This window comes from Plectropomus leopardus, chromosome 10 (genome assembly GCF_008729295.1).
Source record: "Plectropomus leopardus isolate mb chromosome 10, YSFRI_Pleo_2.0, whole genome shotgun sequence".
Lineage (NCBI taxonomy): Eukaryota > Metazoa > Chordata > Actinopteri > Perciformes > Serranidae > Plectropomus > Plectropomus leopardus.
The window spans coordinates 15,819,957-15,836,691 of record NC_056472.1 but is presented as its reverse complement, the minus strand read 5'-3'; the positions used below and the strand labels follow the sequence as shown (position 1 = coordinate 15,836,691).

The 16,735-nt window shown below is 39.5% G+C and overlaps 1 protein-coding gene across 6 annotated transcripts in view; it reads right to left on the bottom strand.

The window, feature by feature from the left end:
• Window positions 1-215: 215 nt before the first annotated feature.
• The window catches only part of fmnl2a (formin-like 2a), a 69,708-nt gene continuing 53,188 nt past the window's right edge, over window positions 216-16,735 (bottom strand). The window contains exons 15-27 of one of the 6 annotated variants that reach the window (XM_042494225.1): window positions 16,460-16,657; window positions 12,961-13,085; window positions 12,668-12,870; window positions 11,005-11,239; window positions 10,792-10,860; window positions 10,624-10,704; window positions 10,402-10,531; window positions 10,140-10,303; window positions 9,933-10,034; window positions 8,355-8,450; window positions 7,729-7,849; window positions 3,221-3,267; window positions 2,679-2,769 (exon numbers count right to left, since the gene is read on the bottom strand). In XM_042494225.1, coding sequence (XP_042350159.1) covers window positions 2,764-2,769; window positions 3,221-3,267; window positions 7,729-7,849; window positions 8,355-8,450; window positions 9,933-10,034; window positions 10,140-10,303; window positions 10,402-10,531; window positions 10,624-10,704; window positions 10,792-10,860; window positions 11,005-11,239; window positions 12,668-12,870; window positions 12,961-13,085; window positions 16,460-16,657 — 1,577 coding nt within the window. In that variant the 3' untranslated portion in view covers window positions 2,679-2,763. Of the gene's footprint in view, window positions 2,770-3,167; window positions 3,268-4,434; window positions 5,572-7,301; window positions 7,850-8,354; window positions 8,451-9,932; window positions 10,035-10,139; window positions 10,304-10,401; window positions 10,532-10,623; window positions 10,705-10,791; window positions 10,861-11,004; window positions 11,240-12,667; window positions 12,871-12,960; window positions 13,086-16,459; window positions 16,658-16,735 lie in introns of those variants that run through there. The other 5 variants (XM_042494224.1, XM_042494222.1, XM_042494221.1 and 2 more) reach the window with 5 other exon arrangements.

Genomic DNA, 16,735 nt, shown 5'->3' with positions numbered 1-16,735 from the left:
TTTCTCAGGAATCAACATAAATTAACCCATTATCATAAGAAAACAATCCTGGATATTTCGATAACAAAATAATTAAACTCTGATCTAGAGACAACAGCTTTTTAAAAAAAAATACAAGCAAAGACATTCCCTGTTTCTGTGCAATTCAACCATCACACCTGTTTCAGAAAAGAAAAGAAGACAAAGCATAAGAAAACAGTTCCCATCTTTAACAGTTTTATATTCAATGTAAATAGTTTATTTGATCATATTCATTGAAAATCTCATGTCACCTAATAAAAGAAAAAAAGCTTGTTATTTTGTAATAAGCACAAACTGCCTAAAATACATTTCTGATGAAAGTAAAAAAAACAAAACAAACAAACTACATGCCAGTATTATCCAGTTAGAGAAATGTCACTATTAGACAGTGAAGTTGAGAGAAAAAGGAGATGAACGGCAGCACATGCTTCAGTGGACATAAGTACAGGAGGTTGTATCACTAAGCCACCAAACCAGCTAATCACAGGTCAACAATGTGTATGGTTAAAAGTTTAAATCTGTTCAAATGTAGCAACACTTGTAGATCAAAACGTGTTGCATGTTTTTGTAGCTGGCTCTGATGCAGATGTGACACAACCACAAGCAGTGATCTGCTGCCTCCTGCATGATCGTGAGACGTTTTTATGATTAACACACTACTGTAGACTCTGGCTGCATTTGGCTTAATTAAATATACAAAAAAATGAAAACTATAAGTTAAAATAACATTCAAGTTGTATAGCACAAGGCAATGAAAACTTTTGTTTAAACAATATGTACAATATTAACCATCTGGTAATGTGAATTAAGTAAAAAAAAAAAAAAAAAAAAAAAGGTTTGTAGCAAAATATCTGTACATTTAGGAAACTTTTTTGTTTTGTGTACTTTTTTGTTTTTAACATTAGATGAAAACACGAGCTTAAAGGAATTCTTTCAGTGGTTAAATACTATACATTAAAATTACAATAAAGTGATTTAACACAGTAGCCTGGAATAAATTTAATCTGCAAAAAAAAAGAAAAGAAAAGTTGACAGAGATGAAATGCAAAGTTATATCCAGTTTTAACAATGAGATCCCCCAGTAGGGTTATCTTCCGTGCAGTTACTACATAGAAAATGTGTTTTTATGCTGCTTTACAGGCTCGTTTACTCAAAATTTGTTCCCAAAAAACAGACAAATTGCTTTGCTGCTACAGCAATGCAACATCTATATGGACGGTAGTATTTTATACGAGCAGACGGCTTCTTCTATGGATCAATAGCCACAAATTCAGGCTTGCTCTATAACTGAAGTCACAAATTATGACAGAGAAGTCAGCATGAAGAGAGGCCTGATATATACAATTCACATTGGCTCGGTCTTGTTTTTAAATGGTTTTGATGTCTTTTGTTCATTCTTCATCATCCTTATACTTTTGTACAAATATAGAGTTTTAATTACTTTTCTTATCGCCTTCTTCATGCCTGATCATCAGCCCTTTTGGTCAAAGTTGAAAAATCATGAGATGTAAGAAGAAAGGTGCAGGTTGAGCACGTTTGTGTAGTAAGAGGAATGGAGAAGAGCACCGGAATGTACTGAGATACAACAGATGTAGTATTTGTAACAGCTAAAGGGAACGCATCCCATACATTCTACATTAAGTCTCGAGGGAAGCGTCTCATTATGTGGCTCTTAAGGCCACCGTGAGTCCAGTTTTACACACCTTAAAGGGACAGGTCACCCCAAAATCAAAATCAAAATCAAAAACATATTTTTCCTTTTTCTTGTACTGCTATTTGTCAATCGATATTGTTTTGGTATGAGTTGCAGAGTTTTGGACATATTGGGTGTAGAGATGTCTGCCTTTATTGAGCAGGATATGAGTAGATAGCACTCTGATTGTGGTCCTCAAAGCACCAAAAAAATACATTTGGAAAAACTCAACATACGGTTCCCACACATTTTCAAGACTTTTCAAGGACACATAACTTTTTTCTTGCCTATATCAGTTTCAATCTACATTCAAACATAATTTCAGCTAGAGGTCATACATAAAGGAGGGAACGGACAGTGAGAAAATGGAGAAACATACATTATTGTAAACAAAAAGCTGTAACACATCGACGCTTATTGGACATCTGTTATGTCATTGCCTCTAGAAGTTATATTGGAGAGAAGGCAGACATCTTTATTTTTCCAACACACTGCAACTCACACCAAAACAATCTAGATTGGTTAATAGCACTACAAGCAAGAGGAAATGTATGTATCTGGGTTTTTTTCAGGTGAACTGTTCCTTTTAAATTAAAGCCAGGTCAACACGTATTGCTTAAAGTGGGGTAATATCAAAAACAGTCATCAGACAAACAAATAAAGATCAGGCACTTGGCTTGTCTAAGGTTTCTAAATAAACCTTTCAGACACTTTAAATTCAGTCCCATACATGTCCCAGTCCTTCATCGTGAAAAGCTGCTACTATACCACAGACATGGAATAACTTGTATTCTTATGTAATATATATACATACTCATCTCTATGGCTGCTACACTTGTCATCTTTCACTTATCATCCTTCACTCTGCATCCAACCTCCTGTCTCTCCCTCTCTAACGCATCCTCACCATTTTCATCCCCCTCCAGCACATGCACTGCTCCCTCGTCACATGACCACTTCGCCGTTGTTCACCGGCCGCAGGTTCTGATCATCAAAGCGTCTCCTGACACTCCTCCGCACAGCGTCTGCTCGCCTGTAAGGCTGATTCCTTAAATCTGCGAGGGAAGAAGGGATTGGAGGGAGGGGGGATAAAAGAACTGTCAGTCATCTTGTCGAGGCGGTCTGATGAGCCCACATGCTCAGAGTGCTGGCAGCCTGTCTTTCAAAGCAGCATGAGTTCTACACAGAAAAAAAGCCTTGCAGGTCAGCTGTCTCTGGGTATTACGCCTGAGACAGACCACACGGTTCTGACTTGTAAGTAGGAAACCATAAAGTGAGATCAAGATGCACCTTACTCATAAAAGGGGTGAGTAAACTACTGAAAAGTGTTGCTATTTTTCTTTCAAATGTACTTTTATGAAGGAGATTTAAAGAGGGGAGAACAGAGAGAGGTTCTGAGTGGACCCTACATGAGAAAGTAAAAAAGGAAAGGAGGTAATAAAGAGATGCTTGCCAGGTTTGGGACACATCCACCACTACAGGTGTGCTACTGGAGGAGTTCCTTACCCTCGAGTAGACATTGGGAAATTTAGTAATATTATTCTTCTTTAGGGCTAGATGAAAAGAAGACAAAACGGAGGTTAAAAATGACGGAGGAGGCTGACCAGAGCATGTCAACCTGACATATTCACACCGGCTTTGCTAAAAGAGCGCTGCGAGAGCGAAGCAAAGTGGCAGCAGGCTGCATGGGGGGAAAAGGCCAGAGGAGGGTGAGGACATGAGAGAGGGGACAGAGCTGGAGGATGGTTAACTGGTTCTACTGGCAGAGAGGAGGATGGAGTGGAGGACCAAAGCTTCTGTAGTTTCTTTTTTTCTGTGTTATCAACTCAGTCTGCTATGCAGAGTGGCTACCAGCAGGACAGAAAAAAGAGCCCATTTCAAACTCCCAGTACAGAGCAACTGTGAACTTAAGTAAACAAACAGGGTTCCAGGACACAGCAGGATTGTTACGCTCAACAGCATCTTGACCAAAAACCAACCAAAGCAAGCATGCACCCAGGAAAACACCGACTACGTTTACATGCACACTAATATTCTATAGCTTCTACTCCAAATATGAAAATATTCTGAATTCGATTCGGGTCAAGTAAACAGCATATTGTGTCTAGATATTCAGAATAAGGCCTTTTTCAGAATTTTGCATTTTCTGATTAAAACACGTGTAGTATGCCGGTAAGAATCTAGTTTTAACAGAATTGTTTTGACATGTATACCGCGCATTTTGTATATGCATCTCACGTTTGCGACACACATTTGCATTGTCATGGATGCATTACGCGCAAATAATCTTGCCAACAGTTTGGAAGGCTGTGGGACAGAGATGCATGCACAGAAGAAATGTCCACATTTCTGGTCGGCAGAAGAAACAAACATGCTTTTAAGCATTATGAACTATTTGAATATCAAATCAAGTTTTTGACTATGCAAGAATATCACGACACCGAGCTTTTTAAGAAGGTGGCTGAAAGAATAAAAGAAGGAGACTGTGTTCGCACAGTCGAAAAAGTCCACCGCCACTGGAAAACTGTGACAAAATTGTGTTTTGATACAAAGAAGTAAAATGTCACAAGCGGCTCCAGCAGTTTCACTTATCCGTATTTTGACGTGATAAATGACATGTTAGGGCGCATTAATCAGAATATGCACAGCTGCATGTCAACAGGAATATTAGTGGAATATTTGTTTCATCAGCCATAAAAACAGCTTAGTAGGAATATTGTCTTTCTTGGAATAAGGACAACAGAATATTTTGTGCATGTAAACGTATTCAATGAATACAAATGAATTAATTATGATGCAACAGGTGTAAACTGGGAGAAACAACCTGGTTGCATGTTAGTAGCGCTCACACACACACAATGCAACCGCAAAGACAGACTGCTGCAATAGAAGTGATTATTTATATGTAGACGTCATGCACATTATAGGCGAGCGTGCCTGGCCACAGAGAGACTCATATGACAGGGGTGATCTGTCAGCAGGCGTCAGGAGCAGGCGCAGCATATGGGCATATGGGAAAGCAGGGGTGCATTGTGGGAAAGCAGGAAAAATGAAGCAATCAGCATGCAAAAAGCTGTATCAGCGGCAGTAATTAAATGTGATAACAAACACACAAACATTCATTTGTCATTAAAACAGTGATTGAAACACACAGAAAAGCAAGTAATAATGCCACAGGCACTTACACAATCATGACATCTATCATAGCTGCCATGCAGATGACAGATATTTTTATATATATACTACATTAAATTAGAATCTAATTGGTATTAAACCTTGAAGAAACTGATCAATGAGCCGTTTTTTTTAACTACCACTAGATGGCAGCACGTAGCTTAACTTTTCTGCTCCATTACTTGATGAGAAGAAGTACCCTCTTCACCAATTTTAATCTCCTGTCAGTGCAGATAAAAGTATGACCTTGGAGACAGTTTCCTCTGTGACATTATGGTTTGCCATGGTTGATAAAATAATGATGATAAACGAGGGTGTCACATTTCATGCAGGTGGGCAGAGAAAACCATTAAACCGACACCAAGTCATGCTCAGGAGGGAGAAAACACGTGAACATACACTCAGGCGTGTGTGCAAAAACCATGTGATGGGGCACAGTGCACACGCATGGGTCCAAGAGTGTGAAGGTTGAGTGTGACGTTAAAAAGGAGAGGAAGTGTGAGGAGGCATGCACGGATGGAGGAGAGAAAGACATAAAGAGGAGAACGTTTTGTTCCAGCAACCTTAGAGAAGAGAGACAGTTCTACAAGCTTAGTAATGGTACTCCTCATTGAGGGCGGGCTCGCAGAAGAACCGAGAGCCACGCTTGGCTGTACGGGCGGTAAAGGGCACTGTCTTCAGCACTGCATTGAGAACAACAAGGACAACAGCCAGGACAAGACAAGACAAACACAGTATAAGAAAAGCAGACTCCTACAGGGGTTTAGCACCGGTTAGCGCTAAGCAAATATCCAACAACAGCTTCAGGAGGGGCCAGGGAAAAATGTCTTCAAGAGTGTTTGAGAGTGAACTCAAGAGTTAATGCTGTACTGAAGGGCCTGGTGAAAGCTTTAATTTCTCTATAAAATCTTTATGGCATTGTTCGTCATAATAAAGCAACATTATACTGTTGCTATGGAAGCCCGGAGAGGCAAGTAAAAAAATAAATGCCATGATCCATTTTCTAAGACAGATCTTAGTAGTTTTCTTTCCTGTGCCCGTGACTCAAGAACAGGTGAAATAAGTGCTGGCCAGGAACATCATCAACATCAAATTCCTTAAAAAATGTCTGTGACTTTTTTTTTTTGTTTGACAAGACATTTTTTTAAGTTTTTGTTGTTGTAATACTCATTTTGGCCACAGGAGGCTAAAGTGCACCACAACCTCATGTTCTACATAGGACGAAAAGCATTCGTCTTTTCTTCCAAGCAAGTTTTAATTAAGTTAACCGCAGATAAGCACAGATTTAAATACATTTCTAGCTAAGATAAAGACGTGACAGTGATGTAACAGAACTTGCTACAAAATATATATACCCTGTGTTTGGAGTGTATGGAGAAATAAAACTCAGAAACTATATTTAGAAGGATTATCCCTTCAAAAGCTTTTTTCACCTGTTCTTAAGCTATTAACACAGGAGAGAGAGAAAAATAGATCTGACTTTAAAAATAGATTACTAGAATTTCTTTCCTCATTTGCGTCTCAGGGCTTCTGACCTGGATTAAAATTTGTCAAGAGGTCTTTAACACCAGAGGCACGTTTACATTTTCCCAGCAGGTGGTGGTGGAGAAGATTTTGAGAACCTTTACTGAAGTTAAAGTCACAATATTTGAAAAAGAATATTCGAGTACAAGTAAAAGCAGTCAAAATCTTACTTGAGTAAAAGCGTACAAGTATTAACAACAAAATATTCTCTCAGTACAGAGGAAAGCACATTATACAAACAGACCTTGACAATCCTGTTTTCATCCAGACTGTGGAGCCACTGGCACTCCAGTTTGTTTGTCGTTTGTATAAGAACTTGACTAATGTAGTTTTGTTTATTATTTGTTATTATTTATTGTATCTATTGTATTTTTGTACATACACAATTTTCTGTATTTATGTAGTATGCTATGGACCTTTTCCTGTGTCCTTAGTGAAGTCATTATTATCGTTATTATTATTATTATTATCATCATCATTATCATTATTATTATTATTACTGTTGTTGTTGTTGTATTCGCCTTTCGTGTTTTACTTTTTTTTTTAAGTACATAACTATTAGAGCTTAACTTATATTGGCTGATGCGTGAATGCTGGCTGACAGGAAAGTATACACCATCCCTATCACAAAGTTTGTCCACCAGAGAGCCCTAACAGGTTTATTTTTCAAACTAATTTGATTATTTGTACCATATGTGCATACAGGATACAGTGACTATCGAGATTAAATTATACACAATTAAGGAGTAAAAGTACAATAACTGCACCTAAAATGTAGTTTAACAAGTGTATACAGTAGCATAAAACAGAAATATCATATATAATTTACAACTGCACTAAATTCGAGTACTTTAGTAAATGTACTTGGATAAATTCCACCACTGCCTCATGGTAACTTTAACAGCCCTTCAGTAAACAGATGATATATTTTTTCCCCTCTGGTGAATTAATACTCTAGGAGCTAGTCACGACCCGGCCCCGTCTATGTACAGATGGTGTTACAAGGCAATGACAGAGCAGATAAGATAAGCAATGATCATCAGACACATCTGAGTTAAATGTCACTGGATTAGCTGGACTGTCAGTGCATGTTTGTACTCATCAGGTTACACCTTTAGTTCTCAAACATCTGACAGCTGAACTTTGAAAGAGCCACAGTCATTGTGTTAGTCGGTTTAGATTCCCTTTGTTAATGACTGAATATAGAGCATCAGAGAGGACCTTCATGCAGAGCGCCCTGTACTGTATGTATGCGTGTGTGTGAGTGTGTTTGTGTATGTATGGCAAGAGACTGGGCCAGGCCCAGGTGACGTTACCCGTGATGATGTCCTCAATAGCTCCATCTTTGCCTTCATAGACGTGGCGGCTGTCTTTCACCTGCTTCCTCCTGAGCTCCTGAATCAGCTCTTGTTGCTGCCGCTTGTTCTTGGATGGAGACTGAGGGGAAACAAACACAAACACAAACACAAACACACACACACACACACACACACACACACACACACACACACAAAAACACCAAAACACAGTTCAAAATGTATTAATAAGTCTTTCTCTCAGTCTTGAGTCCAGTATAATCTACAAAGGATTCTGCCACCCGCAGTTTCTTTTAGCTCAAATATGATCGCTTTATTTTGAAGGTTTGTGCATGTGTGATTTAATTGAACCATTTAAGAAGTATAACCGCTGATCCTGAGTCGACGTGATGGAGCTCAGCAGGGTGTCAGAATGTAGAACCAGATATAACTACACCCAGCGGGCAGTCGGTGCTCAACTAATCCTGTGATTAGGAGTCTGGAGGGAGGGATGATGAAGCAGAAAGGGGAGGAAGTGGAACAGGCTTACCTTCTGGTCGTCGTGATCCACTGTAGCCTCCTGCCCTGGAATTAGGGAGGAGGGCACAGGGAGGGAGGGGATGAGAGTTGAAAGTACGCAGACTTACCTTCTGATCTTGCTCCATCATGGCCTCCTGTTCTAGAAGTTTCTCCATCAAAAGCTGCTCCTGTCTCTTTTTCTGCTCGTTGTCCTCTTCTGCTTGCTGCGGAGATCACATGTCACACAGTTACAAATTGTTTAAATTTAAATAGAAAAGTGTGCTGTTGACATAATATCATTAACTCTCATTTCTATTTAAGCTTGCATCAAATGTGATGAAGTGACTAATATAGTTTGGAGTAGTTGAGGACTGCAATAAACAGAGCTGACACACAGCAGCTGTGTCAGACGAACGGCTATAAACGGTCAAGATCCTATGAAGTGAAGTAACATGTGTGTGTTTTTGTTTGTATTGGTGCTGTAGGACATAATGCTTAAAATGCGCTAATTGTTTCCTTCCCCCTTCCACTAAACCCTGCCTGACCTTGACTATTCGGACATGAATCAGTGCAAAGTTTGTCACCAGAGACGTTTTTTTACATTTCTCCACTGAAGGGAATGATGTCTGTGCACTTCCCTAAAATCTGAGATTCGAATGTACGCTGGGTAGGATAAATTAGGTAAATCACCAATACGAAAGCCAGTTTAATATGAGAATACAGAATTGAATTCGACACTGGCAAAGAAACCTAAAACCTCCAGTGCAGAGCAAACTTGTCAGTTTAGAGAGCAAAGTTTGCATTAGCATAGTGAAAGTTTTGACAGCAAGCATGGTAGAATGTGCAGTTTCTGGATGTAACCTGAACCCTGGAGTTTCCCTCCACTATCTATCACAAAACCCCATCGGATCAAACAGGTATGGCTGAATGCCTCCAAAGCTTCCTCTGATGCTATTACGAAAGCAAAATCTATGGCGAGCAGCAGTGGTGGGCCCGGCGCAATGCATGATCCATACTTTCTCTTTTCGTTCTTTCTTTTGTTACTTTTTATGTGGGAAAACCATGAAACAAAATATGAAACAAAATATTAATAATAGGAGATACTTATTATTATACTATATACTTTAAAGCCCGTCTGAAGAAGGATTTTAAATTAGTTATAAATATATATATAATATAAAAGAAAACATTGTGCAGTAGTGATGAGATCAGAGGGCATATTTATGTCTATTTACATACTGTGTACACATAACAACACAATGTTTAACACATCCAGACCACTTCATCAACACAGCCATCTCTTTGTATCCTCACACTCCTCAGACGCTGTGTGACCTAAAGGAGAACTCCACTGATTTTACACATCAAAGCCTGTTTTCAGGTCTCGGGGAGTACAGCTGCATATGTGAAAAGAGTTGCCTTTTTTGGCTCCAGGGGGGTGTGTGAGAAATATAAATGGACTTAAGTGATGTCTGAAGTCTGAAGACTATTAGACACCTGAATCTCTAGCCGAATTTTTGTTGATTGTTTGCATTGTGAGCAAACTAGGCATCGGGAAAAAGATCTTTATGTCCATCGGAAGTCCAATTATATAGAAGTGCGATACTAAATCAGTCCTTGAAGTCTGACGTCTAACCAGCTGGTGAGATGTTTTGTTTTTCTCACTAGTTTTATGTGCTTGTGTGAGAGAGGATTATCCAACTTACCCTGTACGCCTTTACAAATCGTACAAACACAGGGAAGAAGACGGAGGGTGGCGTTGTTTTGGAGTTCTCCCCGAAGAACTTCACCGCCTCGTCAAAGGCATCCTTTCAAAGACAGACAGTGAACTTACTTTAAAAACACGTCATCTAAAATCGTGTCACAACAACAGCGTTTAAAAAAAAAAACAGAGAGAGGTGTGCTCATGTTACCTGTGCAATCTTGGCATCATCCTGCAGCTTCTTCAGCTTGCTCTCGTTGTGTGTGATGAAGTCTTTGAGCATGGTGTTGTGGCCGTGCATGCTGTACTCTCTTTTGGTCAGCTCCATGCCTCTCTGCAGCTCCTTCACATCCAGCAGGACGTTCTCCAACGACACTGTGTGCACGAGCAGACGTATGAGTACACACGCACCCCCACACTGAACTGTGACAAGTCAGATAAGGATGCAAACACATCTGCACTGTGCGACTCACCGGCTGCAGCCTTCTCCACGTAGTGCAGCTCATTGTAGAAGAGAGAAACCTGAGAATATTTCTCTTTCACTACATTGGCTATGTAGTGTAACAGCGTTATCTTACGGTCCGTCGACTTGGTATCAAGTAGCTGTAGAAAGAGTAAAAGAGAAAACACAAAACTTTATAAATTATTTGTAAAGAAAAAGCAGACTATTTTAAAATCACAGTGAAGCAACTTACCAAGTCTAAACTTTGCAGCTTGAATCCGTACACTGCTCCCCTTTTGCTGCTGTTCATGTAGTTTCCAAGTGCCAAGATAATCTGACAAACAAGGAACAAGAATGTAAAAAAGAAAAACCATGCAATCAATTAACTTTATGTTCAGGGGGGCACAGATGAATGAGTTACCTCGAGAATTTTCTTGAGCTTCTGTGATGACTTGATTGACACAGACGCTGCGATGACTGCATGAAGTTGCTGTGGGGCAAACAGAGCGGATGAAGACATCAAATTCAGCGTACCATTCTCACTCTATATTGTTACAGCATCCCATATAGACTGACCCCGATCATTGTCTGTCCTTTAGTTTTGGAATATATAAAAACAGATCAGAGTTCTCACCGGCGTAAGCATCTGCACGCTCTCACAGAAGTTGCCAATGAAGGCCATGATGGTCATCTTCTGCATGAGCCGCTCGATTTTACTGAACTGCATCATAAAGCGGTCCTCATCCGTCAGGCTCTCCAGCGGCTTGCGCTCCTTCTCAAACTGCCGCAGGATTTTAATCTCATTTTCTGTGGGCTGGAAGCGCATCAAGCACTCTACGAAGTCCACAGGTAGAGTTCTCAGGTCAAAGCTAAAAGATGGAAAGACAAAAAAAAATAAGATTTCACTCTGGAAACCAAAAAAATCTGATGATGTGAAAATAAAAGACCATCTGTTGAATATCAACATTTCTCAGACACTACAAACAATGCACTCAAATAATTTTTCTCACCACCAACGTCACCATGACGGCATCCATTGGTTTGTGGTTTCCCAATTTTAAAGCTTCAACTTTGGCATTTTGGATTTCACCATAATGAGGGTTTTTCAAAGCAAGAGGCAGACCTCACTGAGAACCTAGGAAATTACAGTACTGGAAGTTTTTCAATTAAAATTTAACAACACTGTCGAGCATGTGCTGCTCTATTGTCTATTTTACTCTATATGGGACCATGATTTACCAAATAAACATCATGCTGTATTGAAGAATGCCTAAAACTAGAGATTGAGCACATTAACTCCTCAGGAAATGTTTACTGACATATTAAATCAAGTGAAAAGTAGGGTAATCTCAAAGACTTGGACACTATCAAGTTCTTTTTGTAACCAGGGGAGTCATTGGTCATTGTAAAGAATGCAGGTCAATGGCCTCCACTAGCAACATGTTCTGGACACAAATTTGCTTTTCTAGGACAGCAAGGGAATGGCCTGTCTTAGCCTGCCTCTGATTTGCTTACCTTGACATTCCTATTCTAATCCTTGCCAAACCCACTCTTTTTGCCTAAACTTAACCAATCCAACCAACAAAGACAATGAGTACCAGCCAATTAGAGGGAGAGTAGGGCGGGTCATTTCTTCACTTTCATAGGATTTGCAAATTTGTGTTCTGAAGATGTCCTAGCCTAGAAAAATAAATGGAGGGGGATTTTCCTAACCCTATCCTCAGTTTTGACATAAAACCTAACCCTCTGGTTGTATTTTTTGGCACCACGGCTCTGCAGCAAACAAGCCTTTCTGTGTGTGTGTCTGTGTGTGTGTGTCTGTGTGTGTGTGTGTTTTTTTTCTTTCTTTTTTCTGGTGTGTCAAGTTCAACGCCATGGACAGACCTTACAACAGGTTAGTAAAAAGTAGAAAGCAGCATGAAGGCCAGTGAAAATGTAAGCATGGTAACTTCTTTTTTTTGTATCTGATACTTTTCGAGTCTCTCTCTCAAACTCAGTGCCGACGAATTGGAACAATGTTCGAGTGATGCTTGAATGGAGGCAGACAGAATTTTCTGGTAGCCTATCACGGCATTGTGCCGACAATGGGGCTAAAATTAGTGTGTGTGGGTGTTTAACTTCCATCAGTGCAAGCTGAAAGCTGATTGGAGCTGGACCAAATAAATACTTGTGACTACTGCAGTCATTTGACCCGGGTGTGACTGCCAATTGTTCCCATTAAATAAAAAAGCAGATGTTGGAGTGTGTTGGTGTGTTTCAATGATAAAGGGGCTTGATTTGATTTTGAAGAGGCTTACATCTGAATGGCCTTGCAGATCTCCTCAGGAGTCTTGCCCACTTTCCTCAGTGTGATGGCCAGGTTCTTTGCTCTGTTGGAGTCCAGTAGCGCCACCTTGTTGGGCCCCTTCTGGATGACCTTCTGCTTGCTTGAGCTGAGGTCGATTGCTGCACCCTGAGCTTTCGTCTTAAACATCTCCTCAAACTCGTCCACATTCAGGTCCTTAAAGACGACAAAAAGAATCACATAAGGTTCTGTTATCGTTGGAATGACTCCCGAAGCGGAATAAGTGATCATAGAGCGGACTCTTACCTCAAGTATCCTCTCATCATCAATCTCGTTGAAGACAGTCCCATTGATCTGGTTTGGTTTCAGGGCAACCCAGTTGAAGACGGGCATCCGGAACTTTGTCTTGATGGGTTTCTTGATCTTAACAGCTACAAAGAAAACAGAAGAGTTAGCACAGCGTCCCCATCTGCTGAGAGCGCACGCACACACACACACACACACACACACACACACACACACACACACACATACACACACACACACACACACACACACATTCACACACGTGCAGGTGAAAGGATGGACAGGTATCTGTGACTGATGACACACATGGATATGACTGTTTTATCTCTAAAAACATACAACCCTGCTTCAAGTTGAAGTTTTTTTTATTGAACCCTTTGAAATTTTGATCATCAGTTTGCTTGTGCCGCAGTCAGATACCTACCACAAGCTTTTTTAACCATTTGAAATCTAAACAAATTAGATTGAGTTCTTTAAAAAAAAAAAAAAAGGATATAAATAAAGACCTGAATTTTTTTTTCACAAGGGGGGAGGATTCTTAGAAAATTATAAAAAAGGAAAGATGTCCAGAAATATATCATTATTTAATAATTATTATTAACATTTAAAATTATGTTAGAGAGAAAAAATGTATACAAATATATATATTTTGATTTTCATCACTTTTTTCATGTCATTTTCTTGTTTGTGTGTCTTTTTTTATTATTTTTCATTTTTGCTTATTTTCGTTTTTTTGTTTGTGTTTTTGAAACTAATGTCTTGCTAGTTTTTGGGTCATGTCTTGTTGAGCTGCTCATTTCCTTTTCCCTAAGTTTCTGAAAGAAATGAAACCACTTTGCTTTTTTGATTTAGGGGTTAAACTAAACTAAACGAACACCTGGTCATACTTGAAGCAGCGTGAAGCCTATTAGACTCTGGCAGGAGAAGAAGGCCAAAGGGTATACCCTGTACAGTAAATGGTACATATGGTGAGGATTTCCTGCCTGGACCGGTGACACTATTTATCGAACAGATTACGGCTATTTGTGGCCACCTGCGCTGAATCACTGCAGCTGAACATCAAGGTGGCGTCATGCTTAGCCACAAAGACATGGTGTCAGCGGGGACAGAAAGATAAGACTGTCACAAGAAAAGGTAAACAGGATTCTAGCTCTGCCTATCACTTTCTATTATCTGCATGCCACAGCGGGTCACTGTGTCTCAGCATGCAACCAACAGTCTGACATGTGGTGATACACTTAATTCATACAAACAAACACACTACAACAAAACTACAGCAAAGTGTGAAGGTAAAGCATGCAGAATTTTGAAATATGGTATTTTCTCTGTTGTTTAAAAACACCTAAATGTTTCACAGAAAGTCTCACTGCGAGTGGAAAAACAGGAGATTGACAAAAAAATGTATAAAGTCACAGTAAACATGTTTTGGAAAATGTGGTTTTGTATGCAGTGGAGTTGTCATGTTACAAGCGGCAAAAAGAAATAAACAGAAAAACTATGTTTGAGAAACATGAAAACAATAGTGAAATGTTTCTAAGAGACTTGAATTACACAAATGAGACTTGTTTTTTTCGACTTGGATTCAGAGACTGAAAATACCATTTTCAAAAAACTTTTGATAAAGGAATGTGGGGAACGAGAAACCAAGAAACATGACAAGCAGAACCTACAGAAGAGTTTGATGGGTCCCTCTGGTCGGCAGAAAAAAAAACAATTCAAAGACAAATCATTAAGAAGTTTGCAGAGTTAGTGAGAAAGCTTATACATGCACATCTCAAAACAAAAGGTACAGCAAAGGATCTATGCATTTAAGAAAATGAAAGAGATTTACACTGTTTACTGACTGGTCCAACCAGCAAAACTGGCATTACTGTCAAATCTCTCAGGGAGGCGCTTGCTTCACTCTATAAGTTTAGCTCACACATGCATACACAACCAGGAATATGCAGCCACATCTAAATACAGTGTAGTGCAGCAATGTCTCATTTAATGAGTCACATGGCCTTGTTACTTATCAATACTCATCATCTGAGCAGGAGCATGCTGTAAAGTTTGATAGGTTGCATTGATTTGGTAGGTTACAGGGTAACTTTGTTCTTTTTTCCTATTGGTCCAGTACTGAGAGAGACTGCTGCAGCAGGCTGTGATGTAACTAAATGGGGGCATGTTCGCACAATCAATTTATGTCAGCTAAAACGCTTGTTTTTGCCACTGACAGGCTCAGATTGGTATTACAATGTCTGACAACAATATGGAAAGCCTCCCTACAGAGATAGACCTTTTTGTTAGAGAGGAAGATCCTTTTTGTTTAACCTCAAAAAAACCCAAAATTGCTATTGCAAAGTTGATAGATACAAATATATATATATATATAAAAATAACAAAAAACAACCCTCAGGTTCGTCTATCCACTGTTCTAATAATCACCAAATCTGGTTTGGTTGAAAGAAACCTTCATCCACCAAGTCAGAAATGAAAAGTATTCTATTATTATTATTATTATTATTACTATTAAAGAGATTGCAAAGATCAGGAATTAGAGGGGTTGCACCTTAAATCACAAGTATTTAAGATGGTTTGTGGGGTTCCCCAAGGCTTGATACTGGGACCACTATTGTTTATTGTGCACATAAATTATATATATGTGAGGTTTACAAAATACTTAAAACAAGATTGTTTGCAGCTGATACAAATGTATTTTGTTGTGTTAAGAACTTGATGATCAGTGCCTGTCAATGGAAAAAACAAGCACTTTTGGTGATGTAAATTGAGGGTGCATAATTGCTCTGCTGCGGTCTCGCCAATATTGCAACAATTTCAAAAATTGCAGTTGCCATTACACACTTAGACAAAATTCTTGGGATGACGGGGTCCAGATTCACCCTCTAAGATCCAGACATTGAAACTGTAAACTCAACACTGATGGGAAACCTTAGTTTAAATTGGCTTTGAATGTAAATAAATTATAGCATTTGGCAAGAACTGCAGTCACTGAAAATTAATAGATTTTTTTTTGTTGTTGAAATCAGCTGTTGAAGTCATATGCTATAAATGTACTGTTCTGGTCCACCAACCAATATACACACAAATACAGATCTAGACTAACTTTGTTGAGCAACAAGCCATAGCCAATCAGATGCAAATTTCTTCATCAAGACTGTACATCACATTTATGTAGCTGCTTTGCAGTAAAAGCCTTCCAGCAGCACTTCTTGCCTCAAGCCTATACTTTTATCACATTGCCAGCAACTGGAAGGCCTTTACTATGAAGCAGCTACAGTTACTTTTATGGTGGTATTAATATTAAACAATCGCAGTGAAGGAAGGTAGCTGGAATACAATCTGGAAGTCTAATATAAACATAAGAGTAACACTGTTTGGCCAAAAAAATCTGCATATTACTATATCTATTTATAAGGATACACCCTGCCACACCCATAATAGGATCATTTTTCATCACATAGCTAACATATAGACACAAACCATTAGATGAGCTCACCTGCTAACCCAGAGTTCATGATGACAGTGGGTGTCCCACAGCCAGGCAACGGGGGCGCTACAGGAGGAGGCGGAGGAGGCATAGGTACTGAGATCTCTGATTCCGGCCCTAGTGGTGGAAGCGGAGGTGGAGGGGGGGGCGGTGGCGGTGGTGGAGCTGCTGCTACTGCAGGAATAACTGATGATGGTCCGTTTGACACTGAGGGAGAGCAGATACTCAGTGCTAAGTATCATTTTTATACAACATGTACATATATTCTCTCCCGTTCTCTCTCTG